The sequence below is a fragment of the Rosa chinensis genome, chromosome 5 (genome assembly GCF_002994745.2).
Source record: "Rosa chinensis cultivar Old Blush chromosome 5, RchiOBHm-V2, whole genome shotgun sequence".
Lineage (NCBI taxonomy): Eukaryota > Viridiplantae > Streptophyta > Magnoliopsida > Rosales > Rosaceae > Rosa > Rosa chinensis.
The window spans coordinates 19,734,044-19,750,343 of NC_037092.1; the positions used below are offsets into that span (position 1 = coordinate 19,734,044).

General features: G+C 37.3%; 1 protein-coding gene and 1 long non-coding RNA gene across 7 annotated transcripts; both read right to left on the reverse strand.

Moving 5' to 3' along the window:
• Positions 1-5,565: 5,565 nt before the first annotated feature.
• Positions 5,566-9,458, reverse strand: LOC112168220. 6 transcript variants are annotated; one of them, XR_005800763.1, is made up of 10 exons: positions 9,283-9,458; positions 8,971-9,091; positions 8,773-8,849; positions 8,333-8,380; positions 8,082-8,210; positions 7,956-8,000; positions 7,738-7,813; positions 6,752-6,823; positions 6,214-6,316; positions 5,566-5,790 (listed from the first exon to the last, which is right to left on the reverse strand). It is a non-coding gene; the product is annotated as an uncharacterized LOC112168220 (long non-coding RNA). The 6 variants fall into 6 exon arrangements; XR_002924152.2 differs by having other exon boundaries at positions 8,971-9,135; XR_005800764.1 differs by having other exon boundaries at positions 6,752-6,787; positions 8,971-9,458.
• A 2,315-nt stretch (positions 9,459-11,773) lies between these two features.
• LOC112166187 (ubiquitin-NEDD8-like protein RUB2) lies at positions 11,774-14,091 on the reverse strand. Its single transcript, XM_024302960.2, has 3 exons — positions 13,934-14,091; positions 12,339-12,598; positions 11,774-12,180 (listed from the first exon to the last, which is right to left on the reverse strand). Exons 1-3 carry the CDS (start codon positions 14,024-14,026, stop codon positions 12,069-12,071), a joined length of 465 nt encoding a protein of 154 aa, XP_024158728.1. The 5' UTR covers positions 14,027-14,091; the 3' UTR covers positions 11,774-12,068.
• Positions 14,092-16,300: the final 2,209 nt, after the last annotated feature.

A 16,300-nucleotide genomic window follows, 5' to 3' on the forward strand; every position in this document is an offset into this window, starting at 1 on the left:
AATCTGTCCACCCTGAACCGTACTAACTTTAAGGCAGTTATCAATGCCTTAACGACCATCAATTTGGCTGAAATTTTGCAGAAATGATCTATACAGTAGTACCTAAAAACTGAACGGTCGAGATGTGGATATAAGACCGAAAAGTGACTATAAGCTCCAACCTCACACGTTAATTTCAGAGTAAGGCCTCACTCTAGATAGGATGTGTGTGTGTGTGTGTGTGTGTGTGTGTAATCAGCAAGGATGATGAAATTTAAGGAAATAAATATTAAATGATAACTAGCATGCAAACACTGCAAAGTCGTTCAAAATATTTTAAAGGGTCTTTGACCCAAAGCACCAAAATTGAACAAAATTATCTCATTTATCCCAGCAATAGACTTTTATTCTCACTTACCCTGTTTATAATAAAATGACAATTTTGTCCTTCGCATAATTGAGAAATTACATCCACGCCACTCTTTCATCTCTCTCTCTCTCTCTCTCTCTACTTCAAAAAAACCGAGCCATTTCGGAGAAAGAGGCTGGAGGAACTCAAATAGTCGCAAAACCTTGAGAACAAAGCCACGGTGACCGGATGGTGAATTCTCGAGGCAGCCAATCAAAATGGCAATCGAGGTCGTCAGGATCATAACGACTCGCGATTCTAGAGAATGACGGAGGTGACCTTAGCACCGACAGATGAAGCGAAGGCATTGGAGGGGACCATCTTGCCCTTGAAAATCGCCACCATCAAATCCAACGGCGAGATTTTCATCGAGCTATCGGAAGTCAACTCTATCGTTGATCCTGATTCAAACCAGCAATAGACGGTCGCTCTCGCCATCGCCAATCCAATTTTGAAACCACCGACTTGTACTCAATTCAGTCCTTCCAAGGTCTGACTCCCAGACCTCCAATGTCAAAGAAAATTCTGCTCCAATGGTGTAGAGGCTGAATTCGGCGACATGTAATCGCAAAGAGAGGGCAGGTCGGCCATGCTCGAACAGCATCTCTTCAATTCAGGTTGTCAGCTGTACCCAAGGTCTGACCCAATTTCTGGGTGTGTTTGCTCCAATTTGGTGCCCAGAGCATTTCTGGGTGTCAAAATCGTTCTTTTTTTTTTTTTTATAGTAAACTGTGGGCATAAGGCCCAGAAGGAAAGAAAAAAGAGAAAAGAAAAATTATTGGGGGCAATATAGGTCTGTTAAAGGTCTTTTGGGGGTAATAGACATCTATTGGGGGTCAATAAATATTTTGAATTGATGTAATCTCCTCTTTTTTTCCTTAATCAAAGTTTTATTTGTCTAATTTTAGGGAGATTACTTCTCATTCTGGCAACCGAAAGGTCTATTAGAGGGCAATACAAGTCTATTCGGGGGGGGCAATAAACCTCTCCGACCCCATATGAGATCTCCAACAAGCTCTTTGGGGACTTCCAGCGAGGTTTCATAAACCTCTATTGCCCCCCAATAAAGGTCTACTGGGGGGCAATAGAGGTTTATTGGGGGGCAATACAGGTCTAGCTACTTGTGGACAATAAATCTTTCCGACGATCTATGAAATCTCCAACGAACTCTTTAGGGAGCTCCGTCGAGGTTTTCAGAGAAGTCCGGTGGGCGGCAGCTGGTGACCGGAATCCGGCGGTCGATGACTGGAATTCGACTGCCGGTGATCGAACTCCCGCGAAATCTCCTATGGCTTCTCTCTCTCTTCTCTCTCTCTCTCTCTCTCTATGTAACAAAGGGGTAAGAGTAAAATAGTCTCATAAAAAAAATTAAAAAAAAACTAATTGGGTATTAGGGAATACCTTATTAGAGTTTTTATGGGTAAGAGGGAATTAAAAAAAATTAATAGGGTAAGTAGGAAAAAAAATCTTAGAATTAGGGTAAATGGACAAAAACCCTATTTTAAATTTGTGTCATGAATTGTCCGAAAATTCTACTATAATTGTACCATGGTCAAATTGGAAACCGTGCGTCTGTCACGCGCTGAATTTGGGCTTGGTGCAGGTGAACCTTGGTCCACATAAGACTCTTCGTCAGATTATGATTTGTTATAATTTATACCTGTAAGCAAGTCCACTCGTTGAGCTTGACCGGTCAAGACTATTCACTGCTTTTTTACCTTATATTTCCAATATTAAGGTTAGCAGGTCAGATATTATTCATAAAATGTCAAAAATGGTCACTTTCGTATTTTCACTATTGAGCTTGACCGATTGATGAACTAGCTTTCAGATCATAATTGAGAGCTCTGCCCTTCTACCATATCATGAACTGAAGTCATCATACGCAAAGCAGTACGTCGACATCGTTTTAATGCAAGTTCTGGTTTTTTACTTCTTCTTTTTTATGACAAAAGTAAGTTCTAGTTGATTCGTTGGTGTTGACAGTTTTGTGGAATTAATGATTGAATATACAGTAGTGTAGGTAAGAGGCTGCCCGATTTGTACTAAGTTTTGTCTTTCATGCAAATTTGCACTGACTACATAATTTTCTATTATTTTTTCCTCTTTTGAAGTAGTAGTCAAAATATGCTTTAACTTGCAGAAAAGTCCAAGACTTTATAGGTACATAAACTCACCAAATTTTACCCGGAACTTGTGAAAGATAAAAAGTCTTCGACATCAAGAGGTACAAGGCTTAAGCTCTCGAAGCACATTGGCGTCTAGAAAAAGGTACTGTTGGCAGCAGTTGAAAATGGAATTATAGTTAGTAACTTGGTAATGTACTGCTCCAGATGAAACCTTACCTATCAGATAATATGCAACAGACCACCAGAAAAAAGAAGTTGAACAATGCCCTAGCGACCAACTCAAACGCATAATACTTCTCTATTACGACTGACTTTGTGATGCGATGTCTTTGATTATGAATCTTCAAACTAGCTTGCTGATAGTTGTCAATGAAGCGGTGTCATCCAAAATCCAGCACATGCACTGAAAAAAAAGATGATGCATTAAAATCTTTTTGGGTATTTGTATGCATGATTAGATGTAAACACTTAGATATGTAATATAAGATTATGATTACTGTAAACTCTTAGGATTTTAAAGCAACTGAAAACCATCATCGCACTGCTCGACTAAGTCACATCAAGGCATGAAATTTAGCCGAACTCTATACTGTTACTGTACAGCAAGTGGAATTAGCGTTGAGAGTGATGGTCGTACCAATAACCACCATGCTTTGAACAATTGAACTATACAAATTAGGTCACCCGCCCAGGTTCAATCCCTTTGAATATACAATATTTATAAATTGACACTTGAAGTAAGTTAACTTCATTTTCATGCAAAAGCAGCCAAACCCCTGCCCCATGCATCCACCGTGATCAAGTAGCCTGACAAATGAAGTCTAGCCATTTGAAAAAGATCGAAAATTAGAATTAACTAAGCTCTCTTTAAGTCTCTTGTTAGGAAAACTAACATTTATATTACTTTGTACCATTTGGTACCTAATATTGACAATTTTTTTTGTTGGGTTAGTAGGACTCTACTAACCACTAGGACTTTTTATGACTTTCCAATAGACAAGTCAAAGAGAAAGAGTCATGAGCATGAACTCTAACCCTCAAATATAATTACAATGACAATAATAATACCATGCATTAGCATGACGTTTTGCTTATGTGAGAAAAAGAGTATTTAGCAATGTGGCATGCTCTTTTTTTTTTTTTGGTTTTTTTTTTTTAATCAAACGACGTTAATCTTTATTAATCACAAACATAAATCAGAACTTACAATGTGAGGTAACAAAACTCTTACTGTCAATGGGAATACAACCATGCATATTGAGTAACTTTAAAATGACCAAAAAGAGCTAACATAGCTGGCTTATCAGTAGCAGAGTTGGACTCCCTAAACACATGAGAGAAGGAAGTGCCAGATAATTAATTCTCTCATCAATCAAACGACCCCAAGTCGAAGTGTCCCCTGGTATTGATGGCTTGCACCACCTGCAATCTGCTTCAAAAAAAATGGGTGCACACTGAAACTATTTGGATTTTTAGTATTTTAACTTCTTCTTTTTTTTCCAATCTTTCAGGGTTCAAGGGACGTCGGTGGTGATACACGAGTACTTGGAGTTTTCTTTTGTAAGAGTTTGAGAAAATATATTGATTTGCATTTACAGGTAGCTAGTGATTGGACAAATCTGATCATGTCATATTCAATTTTGGTGATTGTAGTTCACGATGGGAGACTTATCATGCATGCCATTTATTTTTCAAATGAAGTGACTGAAACATTCTCAAGGTGGGTGGCATGATTTGTTGACGATGGTACTTTTATTCGAATCACTAGTACGTATTGTACGTTAGAGATCATAATTTAAAATTATTCATTCAAGGTGGACTAAAATTTGTGACATGTTTTTCTCTTTTTTTTTTGGTTCAATAATATGTGACATGTTTAAACTACAAAAAGTCAGATGCATGGTGTATGTGTTTATTGTTCGAACAGCGTATAGCATGCCGCCTGGTGCATGGCCTAAGTTCGAAATGTAATTACTAATTATTCTTCTTCTTTTTTTGTTAAAGAAACACAAAACAACAACTACAACACAAACCTTCAAAAAACACTCTCTCCCAGCTGATCCAAATAGAACGCTGGAAACACGGAAATGGGGAGATAGTTATGCCAAATAGCACAGTCTCATTGAGAACACGGAAATGGAGAGACAGTTATGCCAAACAACAGAGTCTCTATCTTTGAGATCAAAATAAAATAACTTATCGGCTACAAAATTAGCTGCTCAAAAAATATGTCTGAACCTGATAGAAGCAAAAGAGGCTGCAATTGTGCTGATATCATCAACCAAGATCTTGATACGCCAATGAACAGAAACCTTTCCTAAAATGCAATTAGCAATTTGAAATCTCCTTCCACCCACACCTTAGAATAGTTTTAAAATCTTGCAGCATTGAGACCATCTCTGCACTTAGTGGCTTCAGCAATGAAGACACTGGCGTCGTCAGTCGTCACCAATAAAGTTATATCAAAGAGGTCCTCTGTCACAGCACATGTGCAACGCCTGATTCCAGAATCAATTAAGGAAGTTATATGAAGACCTAATTAATGAAGATGGTTGATGATTAATATCATCCCCATCGGCGCTGTTGTTGACCATAAAAGCCTCAAGTTTACGATGTTTCCATGCCAAATAATCTTTTTCTCCTTCACGAAAAAACTGATAATCGTGAGATTATTTGTGAATTGCTTCTTCAAATTGAAAATCCTCGAGATAGAATTGATTGAAACCCAGCCAAGGATCTTTCCATTTGATCACCAAACCTGCCCAGAAGGCCCATTTACTAAATCCTAGCAGAGCAAATTTTTTCTCCATTGACTTGGTCATAGGGTACACTACCACAAAACTGACCAAACCACACCATTGTGAATGGTGTGGATTGAAGCTAAAGACACTGATAATTGGTGTGGAATAGCAATAGCCACCACCATAGACACTAATTAAGGAAGGTAGCCTTTGCCGGCGTGACAAACACTCAAAAAGGAATTATCATTTTTTTGGTGACTTTCAAACTGTGGGCCCCATCATCATAAAACACACTATCTAACAATGGTGACTGCAATATTTCAAATTTAAAAAAAAAATTAATATACAAACTGTATAATTGTTATCAAATCACTTTTGTGAAAGAAAAAAAATTAACAGCCTTAATTCTAGGCATGATATCTGCAACTTCCATTTCTCCTCCATGGATGACTACATAAACAAGCCACATAAACACAGATCACATCTGCAATTCATAGATCATAGTCAAGACTGCAAGTGATATTCTCCAAGACTGAAAAAGATCAGAGAAAGATGTTAATTTCAACCTGCCCAAAGGATCGCCATCTAGAATATCAGTTCCAGCATTGTAGACTATCAACTCAGGAGCAACAAACTGTATGCAGCAACCACAAGTAAACTAGTTCATGAACTTAGTTACTTAGTTGGAATCCAATCCCCAGTAGGTACCAAAATATTCAGGTCATGACAAAGAAAGAAAGGTGTGTTTGACTAAGCTAGCTATAATGGTACGCAAACAAAACTGGTGGATATAATATTGATCATTTAAGGAATGAATAAGCCACATATTAGAAGCCAATTCTATAGTAATAAACAAACAACAAACAAAGAAAAGGAAAGTTAAACTAAGTAAGACATTACTTTGTGAATTGCTTCCAAACCCCAAAAACAAAAACCACCAAACATAGAAACCTACAAATTGGTTTGGGGAATGATGGAGCCAGCCTGTTTGTATGGATTACACTCTAGCATTAGCTTCCAAATCCCCCAAAAGCACCTGAGCAGTGACCTATCATAGACTGGAACATACAAGACACATCATCAGCAAAGCCACACATACTGAAAGATAGAGAAAGAGCAAGGGATATATTACAATTTAGTGCAATACATTTTGGAATACTAATTCAAACTATATCTATCAACATGAAAATCACCCACACCGTCTTGTGAAACAAGCACATGTTTATATCTATGTTTCTCAGTTATAATTGCTAGTTATGATTGTACAACTCACATTCGATAATTTCTTTAGCTACCAATATAGACTGCACAACTAAATAAAGATCATTTGAAACGTTACTTGCCCTCTGCAAAGTTTTCTTCTCTATCGCACTATAACTTTAACTATTCAATAACACAGAAGATTGTACAACAGACAGCAAATTGCAGTACAAAGACAGTAAGCAATTTATTTCATGATTTAAAGGTGTTTAACAAATTAAAACCGTATATACCTGAAGGCAAAGTTCCTCAATTGGCGTTCTCCTGATCTGACACGAAAAATTAAGCAGATCATCCTTTTGAACCTATGTAACAAATAAAATTTGAAACAGGAGGAAATAAGTGTCCAAGTGGCATGGTGAAGAAAATAAAATTTTAACACATGAAAAAAAGACTACAACAGTCACTTCTCATCACTTGGCAGTGACTGACAGGGTACTTCACTAGTTAAGGTCATACATGTTTACTTCACTAGATATCAAAGAAAAGCTAAACTAAGCAACTCATTGGGCTTTGGAGATTACCGACAGTTGGAAAGGTGCTCGAAAGCCACCAAACCTTTACTTCTTGTACTCTAGAACTTAGGGGTCATCATTTGGCCCGCGGGCCTAAAAGCCCATGGGCGCCCGCCCGGCCCAGTGGGCAAAAGCCCGGCCCGGCCCTCAGAAAAGCCCATCTCGGCCCTGCCCATTGGGCACGAGGCAGGGCTAGGGCGGAGGCTTCAAAGCCTAGGCCCGGCCCGTTATATGCCCATTAAAGCCTGCCCGGCCCAGCCTTATAAGCCCGCCCGAAAGCCCATTCAATTTTTGTATTAATATATTTTTATGTAGTTATATTGAACTAATTATTGCATTAGGCCATATGTCTTTTTAATTTTGTATTTTATTTTGTTCAATAATTAACATATCATCATTTTTTCATAGGTTTTTGTATTTTTTTAACAAAATAATATGACATATAAATATAATGGGCTCGGCCCTACCCACCCAAAAAAGCCCGGCCAGGCCCGACCCGACCCTAAAAAGCCCGTAAGGCCCTGGGCCTTGATTTTTAAGAGAAGCCCGGCCCGAAAAATAAAAAAAATATGTTTTGGCCCGGCCCGGCCAGGCCCGAGCCCATTAATTTTGGGCAGGGCCGGCCCTGCCCTGCCCATTGACGACCCCTACTAGAACTTAACTACATTCCAGCAAATATTTCAATGATAGACGTATACAAATACCTTGTATTGTTTCTGTAATCAAGAAAGGCCATATTGTCATCAATTTTCAGAGTATTACGCCGAGGTTTTGAAATCTCTGCAACAGAAATTAGCGTCAGAATGAAATATACTTATCAGCCAACAATTATGAACTTTCATGAACTCTCAAGAATTACGCTTCAAAAGCTGTCATAATTCCAACAATCAAGCCTAGTAGCAATTGAATAAAAAGAGATTACCTAAAGAATATCATAGGTGGCAATGTAAACCAACTTGTCTGGCTTCTGCAAAACAACAAGTAATGAGGAAGTAAGTAGGGTAATAGAAAGAACAGAAAGCTCATAAAGTAATGAAAATAGGATTACCCCTGTGGCATTGTGAGTTAAAAATCTCTGTTCTCAACACCAAATAAATGCATCCTCTGGAGAGCCTCAATTATCAAATGAATTGCACTAACTTGTGCTTTCGAATCCTATACATCCAATGCATGCAAACTACAGAAATGGAGAAAGGTATCACTTTGCTTCACGTGCATATTAGGACTACAGAAAATTACATCTTTTGCCAATGAAAATATAATGGTAAAAAAAAATTGTAACGGAAACCTCAAACTTACTTTATGTTTGAAGTGTTGAATGTGAGGAAGTTATTCACCACTGACTGCCTGCACAAGTCATTAACTGATCATGTATGGAATTCATTGATAGTATTAGTACCTACTAAAGATGCAAGAAGAGACTAGAAAGGGAATACATTTAGCAATCTTGTCATACTGACAGGACAAGATTGATCACAAAGAAGTTTTTACTGCACGGATTTCTTATTACTTATAACTTGATGTTGCTCATATATTATTATATAAATGTTGGTCATATAACAATATGAAAGAAGCTATCTCAAATCAAATGCAGGCAATCTAAATCATAAAAAGTTGAAAGATGGAAACAGTCAAAAAAACCACATATACAGATGTGATATTGAGGTCAACCATGGGGGAAGACTTCCAGATAAATAGTTCTAATACAAATCTCTACACATACAAGTCCAGCAGTGTACCGTGAAAAAATGGGTATCCTTGAGGCCAGCAAATCTTCTCAACTTCTCCAATCAGTTTTTCCATCTGGTTGATTATCCTGATATCCCATTTACCCACATAAATAAAATTCCATCAGACAAAAACATTCAAGATCTGCAACATGCAAGGCTAAAGATTGAAACTTTAGAAACATAAGAGAAGAGAAACAAGAACGTTACTGCGAGCACCAATGCTCTAGGCTCAGGGCCTCTCCCCTGCCCCATCGAACGCCTTCGATGCCTCGTAGTTCCAAACCGTTGTCGTCGTCAGAGAACACTACAACAGATCCGCCACTCCACCCTAAGCCAACCTCAAAGGTCGAAAAATAACATGGATTTGAAACTCTGATCCAGGAAATCAAGCGATTGTGGAGTAACACTCACAAAATTATGGAGCAGAAGAAAACAATAACCATAGAGAGAGAGAGAGAGAGAGAGAGAGAGATTAAGAGAGAGAGAGAGAGAGAGCGATCAGAGATTAGGGTTTCGGACCTAATAGAAAGGCGCCACACACAGAAAAAGGGGACTGCGGCAAAGAGAAAGCTAGGGTTTTAATCGGAGCAAATGAACATATACGTAAGACCATAGTTGCTGGTAAAAGAGAAGGGAGAAAGGAGAAAGGGGGGAGAGAGTTTTCATGTCGACTTTCATTTTTGTTTCTGAGAACAGGGCTTTGCCCTTGTTTTGGTAGTAAACCCCTACTTATCTAAATAAAATTGTATTTGGTGACTTTGAATAGTTTGAAAACTTTCTTTCCTATGAATATTTAAATTGCAATCACACGTTTGTGGGCTTTGGTGAGTGTCGGACCAAAAAAAAAAGAGGATTGGTGAGTCTTTTTTGGGTGCTGTCACCATTCATCTAATTGTGGGGACTAAATGGTATCTGTAGCCCATATTTGTTGTAGTGGTATTGCATGTTGACTATGCTAATCATACTGACCTCTCTGTTAGTCATTTTAACATAATCTAGAAGCTTCATACGAGTGTGACACGTGGCTAGTTCCAGCTGTCAACAATCTGTTAGTTTGTTAGAGTTTCTATTTTTCCTTCCTAGTATAAACATCAGCTGACTCTCTTTTCTCTGTACAAAGAGCTTGATTAATAGAAAGAAGGGTATGATCTTTTCCCTCTGTTCATCTCTCTCAAATTTCGTTGTGTTCTTTGCAAACCCTAACTCATATCTGGTGCCATGGCTATCATTGCAGAGATATACTGAGCAATTACTGATTATTCATTGTGATAGACAACTATTCGCTTACTTGTTCGTTTGATGCTGTTATGAGTTTGAAATGTAGGCAAAGAAGTACTCCTTTCACACATATAATGTAAGTATGTAACAACCTAATATTTTTAGATAAGTTACATGGATTTGAGTTCATAAGTTTTAAGGAACCCTAAAACATTTGAGGCCATATCTAAATAAATGAAGCATGAAGATAAATAATTTTGGGAAAAAGAAAGATGGGACTTATTTTGGGATTTTTTTTTTTTGGGGGGGGGGGGGGGGGGGGGGGGGGGGAGATAGAGAGTTTAGGTCGCAAAGTTAACAGTGGAGATGGAGAAGAGGATGGAGGTGGACCTAAAAAAATTTAATATAGGTAAATTAAATTGGAATTTGATGTGTAAAATTATCAAATGAGGTCCATATAGCAAATAAAGAGGTCTAAATAGAACCACTCTTAACATTAACAACGTCGTCAATCAATTAAGTACAAATTCTTATGCTGTTTTGAGGTGCATACACCAACTAGATCATAAGCTCTCTCTCTCTCTCTCTCTCTCTCTCTCTCTCTCTCTCTCTCTCTCTCTCTCTCTCTCTCTCTCTCTCTCTCTCTCTCTCTCTCTCTCTCTCTCTCTCTCTCGGTTCTACCCCTTTATCGCAGTCTCTATCATGATTTGGAGTAGAAATCATCTCAAAGACAACGCAAAAGTTCAAAACTCATCTACCATCTTTTGTTTGTTTTTTTTGGGTGCATGACTCCATCATGTTTTTCATGCCTCACCACGCTTTTCACACCTAGTCTCTCTCTCTCTCTCTCTCTCTCGGTTCTACCCCTTTATCGCAGTCTCTATCATGATTTGGAGTAGAAATCATCTCAAAGACAACGCAAAAGTTCAAAACTCATCTACCATCTTTTGTTTGTTTTTTTTGGGTGCATGACTCCATCATGTTTTTCATGCCTCACCACGCTTTTCACACCTAGATATGCGCCTTGTGATGAAATCTTAGACGAAATATACAAAAAGTTACGCCTTTTGCGCCTCAAGTGCGCTTTTTAAAACATTAGTTGTAAGACCCACTTTTCGATTGCATTTCGGCAAATTAACCATTGAATATTCAATAGACAATTTCATAATTGGCAAATCACAATTATGAATGCCTTCACCCTTTTCAATTTAGTTGAAAATTTGTATAAAATTTACTATTAAGTGGGATCATGTTATGCCAAATTTGGATATTTGGTCAAGACCCCATATCTAATCATCTAACGATTAATTTTTTGAAACATGATCGAAAAGTAAGTCTCATGGCCGTTAATTAAAAAGTCCTCATGAAGATCTCATTTTTAAAGTCCTCATTATCTCATGTTCTCACTCACGAGAAGAACAATTTGGAACTTTCTTTTTTTATCTCAGTTTTTGTTTAGAGCGCTTCTACTCAAACTCCACATTTAGTATTTAGACCGGTACAAATTTATTTCCGCCCTTAGAAAATAAAAAAGCATGTATGCATTCCATCTTCTGTAAGAAAGTCTGATCATGCATTTGAAATGAAAAGCATTTCTCACATATTGCGATCCTTCTGCAATGCAAAATTCATGCAACCAAAAAGGAAAGAGGACAAAAGATAATCGAGAGCCAAATCTCCTCTTTCTTGTCAATGAAGTAGTATTGTACTACCGCACCATCATTACCCCAGAAGAAAACTCACTAACATCAAACGGGATGCATCCTAAGTAAAATTTTAGCAAATTTCAAAATAGACAAGGCATAATATCTAATATCTGCAGAACAATAACAAGTAGAGGAAAATGATGAAGTTGGCCAGGTCAAGATTCCAAGATTTGCTTACATTGCAATGGTTTACCAATATCCCAAATCCAAATACCATAGGCAGTACCTGCCATTACTTTTGTATCATTAAAAACAGTAAGGAAATAACACTATCATCACCATTGGAATTGGACACCACTTCTTATGGACATGAGAGCAACAACCAGTGTTTAATACGCACAAATTGAACGCCAGGTCTGAGCTCGAACCGATTTCTGATATTTAGAGGCTCCCACCCCTTAGTGCAAGCACTAGATGAAGGACAGAACCACCTTCAATGTTGTACTCTTTAGCTGTTTTGTCATCTCCAAGTTGCTTGCCAGCATAAATAAGCCTGCCACAGTTGTAAAACTAGTCAATGAAATGACATTGAACAACAACCACTTAAAAGTGGCCAATATTCAACTGTACTCACTATAGATAACTCTAGTTCGGCTGCTCAACCAAAATTTTACTGTTCCAGTTCAACCAAATATAACAAAATATATATACCTTTGCTGCACTGGAGGAATGCCCTCTTTCTCCTCAACTCTTTCCTTGATCCGGTCAATGGTATCAGTTGGTTCAATATCAATTTCAATTTCTTTCCCGGTAAGAGTCTTCACCTTAATCATAGTTCCTCCCCTCAACCTCAAAACAAGGTGGAGAGTTGACTCTTTTTGGATATTATAATCTGCAAGAGTTCGACCATCTTCCAATTGCTTACCAGCAAAAATCAGTCTCTGCTGATCAGGAGGGATGCCTTCCTTATCCTGAAAAGAAAACATATATGAGTTACCATGCAATTTCATAACCAAAAAGAAAGGTCCACCGTCCACCCTTGGATTCATAAGAAGGATAAGCAAAGAAAACTGAGAAAATTGCAAGGAAAAACTGCATGTGAAAAAGCTAACATGTATGAAATGCAATTCTGTCATTAAATTGCTACTGATCTGTCTTAGGTGATAAATTCTTATTCACCATCAAACTACAGAATCAGTCTACAGCATTTCTTTGAAGAACTTTGGGTCTTGTAGCCCCTATTTATTCTATTTGCCAGCTAGAGCCACAATTACTATGGTGACAGAATAATTGATGAATAACATACTTTATGACTGAAAATTGTGTACCAACTATGCACAAAGAATTGTCATGTAACAGAACCAATGTCATAATGGTTTAGTCATTAAAGTACAATTAAAGGTGCTTCGGAAACAAGAAAATGCTTCATACAGGAAAACTAAAGTTTTATGTATCCATGCCGAATAAAGCACTCAATTATTCACTTCTTAGAAATCAGTAAAGCAGATGGTAAAGGCGAGAGAACAAACAATAGTATAAACTTCCAAAACTAGACATCTAGAATCCTATAACCTTCCGACATTGAATATCTAGAATCCTATCCTTCATAGTCGCTTCATACATTATTCTCAAGAACCTCAATAGTACCACTCTTTTCTAAACTTATTATTTTCTAACTGCAAAACAAATCTATCCCGTATAGCATTCATTGGTCTAATAATTATTTTACATATCTGCTTTCCAATTCTAGAGGTAGTGCAGATAAAATCTACGAAAAACTTCTCCTAGCCAATGAACCCCATCATCTACCATATACACCTCTCTCTAATTGACTGAGACCAGAGAAAAAGTATATAACTTCCACGTCAACCTTTACACCATAAATATTCACCATCACTCTACTCCACTACTATCATTAATTTAGGCAATACCATATGAAAATATCATACACCATGGAAAATCACGCCAGTTCATCCAAATTCAAGATGAACAGTTAAGAAGGCATCGACCCCTATGAGACAAAAACCGAGTCCTAATATCAAAATCAAATCTTTACTCCATAACAGAAAGAAATATACTATCTTTCCCAGATTATCATCATCAATAGTCTTGTTGACCTTTTCTTATATCTCACAGATTCATCTACATGCTCATACTTCCTAAGCCTAATACAGCAACCCAATTTTACAAGATGCTATAACTCTACTTGGATATTCAGAAATTCTGGATTTTGCTTCAGATAAAACAAATACCAATCAAAATTAAAAATTGAAAATTGAAAAGAAGGAGGGAGAGAGAAACCCGACCTGGATCTTGGCTTTGACATTGTCGATGGTGTCGCTGCTCTCAACTTCAAGGGTGATGGTCTTCCCCGTTAGGGTTTTCACGAAAATCTGCATCTTTCTTTTTTTGTTGGTTGCGTTCGGTCTCAGAGAGAAAAAGGGTTCGAGATGTATGAGAATTTTGCTGGGACCCTTTTATATACTTCTTTTTTATCCGTTGGGAGAGAAACAAAACCTTAACGGGCCAAAGCCCAAGAACACGAACACAACATAATCTGATTCCTAAATGATTATGAGAATGTGTTGGGTGAAACCACGTTTTAATTCTCTCTGAGTTGATAAAAGTAAAGAGCATTGATAGATTATTTATTTTTACACGTTCTAGGTAAGAGCAGTTCTCCATATTTTAATTTTTTTTCTATTTAAAAAAATAATAATAAGCATTGATAGATTTCTTATACCTATCCCTATTTTAGGATAGTGATGAAAGAGAAAATAAAATTTCCTAAATTTACAGCAATCTTTAAAAATTTAGAGAATAATGAGAAATCTATAAAGTAGGGAATATCTGTTGAAGTTGGAGCAAAAAAATTATAGAGATCTTGCTTCCCTATAATACAAAAATTATAGAGAACTTGCTGGAGTTGCTCTAAGGGATAGTTTGGGATTGCTGTGACTTTTAAAAAAAAAAAAAGGCTTGTAAATTTAGTGTCTCAAAAATTCTATGAGGACTTGCAGACAGTGGCTAGTTTGTAAATTTTCTATAAGTGTTTCTTTAGGAAGAAAAAAAATTTCTTTTTAATTCTTAGAGCATCTCCAACAGAATACTTATTTCAAAAAAATTTTGAAATTTAACTAGTTTTAGGCTAAGTTTGATCTCCAGCAGACTAGCTAAACAAAAGCTAAATTTAGCTTTAGCTAAAAGACCTAGCTATATTTAGCTAGAGAGGAGAGAGAATTTAACTAAAAGTTAAATTTAACTTGAGTTTTAGGTATTTGCTGGAGCATAACTCAATATTCAACTAGCTATATTTCAATTTTAGCTACTTTTAGCTATCCAGATAGCTATCACTGTTGGAGATGCTCTTAGTGTCTCAAAAATTTTAGAAACATTATTGATCAAAAAAATTCTTATAAGCAATCTTAGATTAGTTCACCTCATTTTTATATCCTTGATCCGCCATTGTCTGCAAGTCCTCATCATGGATGAGCCAATTTCTCCAGACTCACGCGGTGCTCATAGTATGGGTAACTACCCTAACTTTGTTTGATTCCGGCCAATTTCTTGCCGGTGTCGATACAAAACCTACTTACTGGTATGGCATTTTACAAGTGTGGCATGTGACTGGCCGAACCCACGTACGGTCGATTTGGGCTCCGAGGTGAACATGAGAGTTGGGAGGGCCTAATGCATCCAGCCCAATTATTTAAGGGTATGCTGGAGGCCCCGAGCACGGTTAGAAACCCGAAACCTACTGCAAACGGGCCAACCCATTTGACACGTCTGAAGTAGACTAGTGAGAAGGTACCCTTCACCTTGTTAGGACCCAAAGTGAGTCCAATCCAACTAAAATCCATGAGGAAGCTCAACATCATGGCATTAAACACTTGCGACGACGAAGCTTTTCGCCTATTCCAATGAAATTTATGACCAAAATGAAAGCTGTTGCAATAAGATTCAGGGTTTCAGGCCATGAAAGCTGTTGAAATTAACTTTGGAAATATGACTCCTCCTTTACTACTACAAATAACTATGAAATTCTTTTTCTTTTTGTTTCAGTTCCCACACGTCGTGGTTTCGTCATCCAAAATCTTCACAGTTTTAAGTGCAACATTTAATTTCATATTTAATAGGTCTACCTTCCTGAGCCTAATTGCATGGAGAAAGAGATAAATGCACTCCTTTATTTAGGCTGAAGGAAATAAATATTTTTCTCTTAAATACAGTATTCAGAAAAGTATTCAATTTCACACTGCACCTTTCTATCCTTCTCCACGCAAGGCTCATTAATACGAGGCAAGTACATCCTAAAAGCTCCACAAGTAGACGATCAAACAAATCCACATCGTTTCAATCTATGCGTTCATTTTTTTCGATCACATATTATATTAGCTTGATTGCGAACTTGTAAAATAGACGATTCATATTGTACAATGATTTTTGTGTGATAAACTTATTAGTTTCGAGTTATTACGTTGGGATCACTCGTGTTGAGAACGTACATATATTTGATTCTTTTCTACATCTTCATGCACCGTCCACACAAATCTCATTGCTACTTGGATATTTTTATTAATAAGAGGCATGTACATCAAAGTACGACAGACTCACCAATCATTTTCACTTCAACATTTTAGACTCGAGACACTAAATTTGTTCATTTCGTTAAA

What these genes read in the sequence shown, in the direction of transcription:
- LOC112166187 (XM_024302960.2), bottom strand. Translation starts at nt 14,026, where the DNA reads ATGCAGATTTTCGTGAAAACCCTAACGGGGAAGACCATCACCCTTGAA. An exon ending in ATGTCAAAGCCAAGATCCAG is followed by an intron (nt 12,599 to 13,933) that starts GTCGGGTTTCTC and finishes TTTTCTTTTCAG; the next exon opens with GATAAGGAAGGCATCCCTCC. An exon ending in ATTCCTCCAGTGCAGCAAAG is followed by an intron (nt 12,181 to 12,338) that starts GTATATATATTT and finishes CAACTGTGGCAG; the next exon opens with GCTTATTTATGCTGGCAAGC.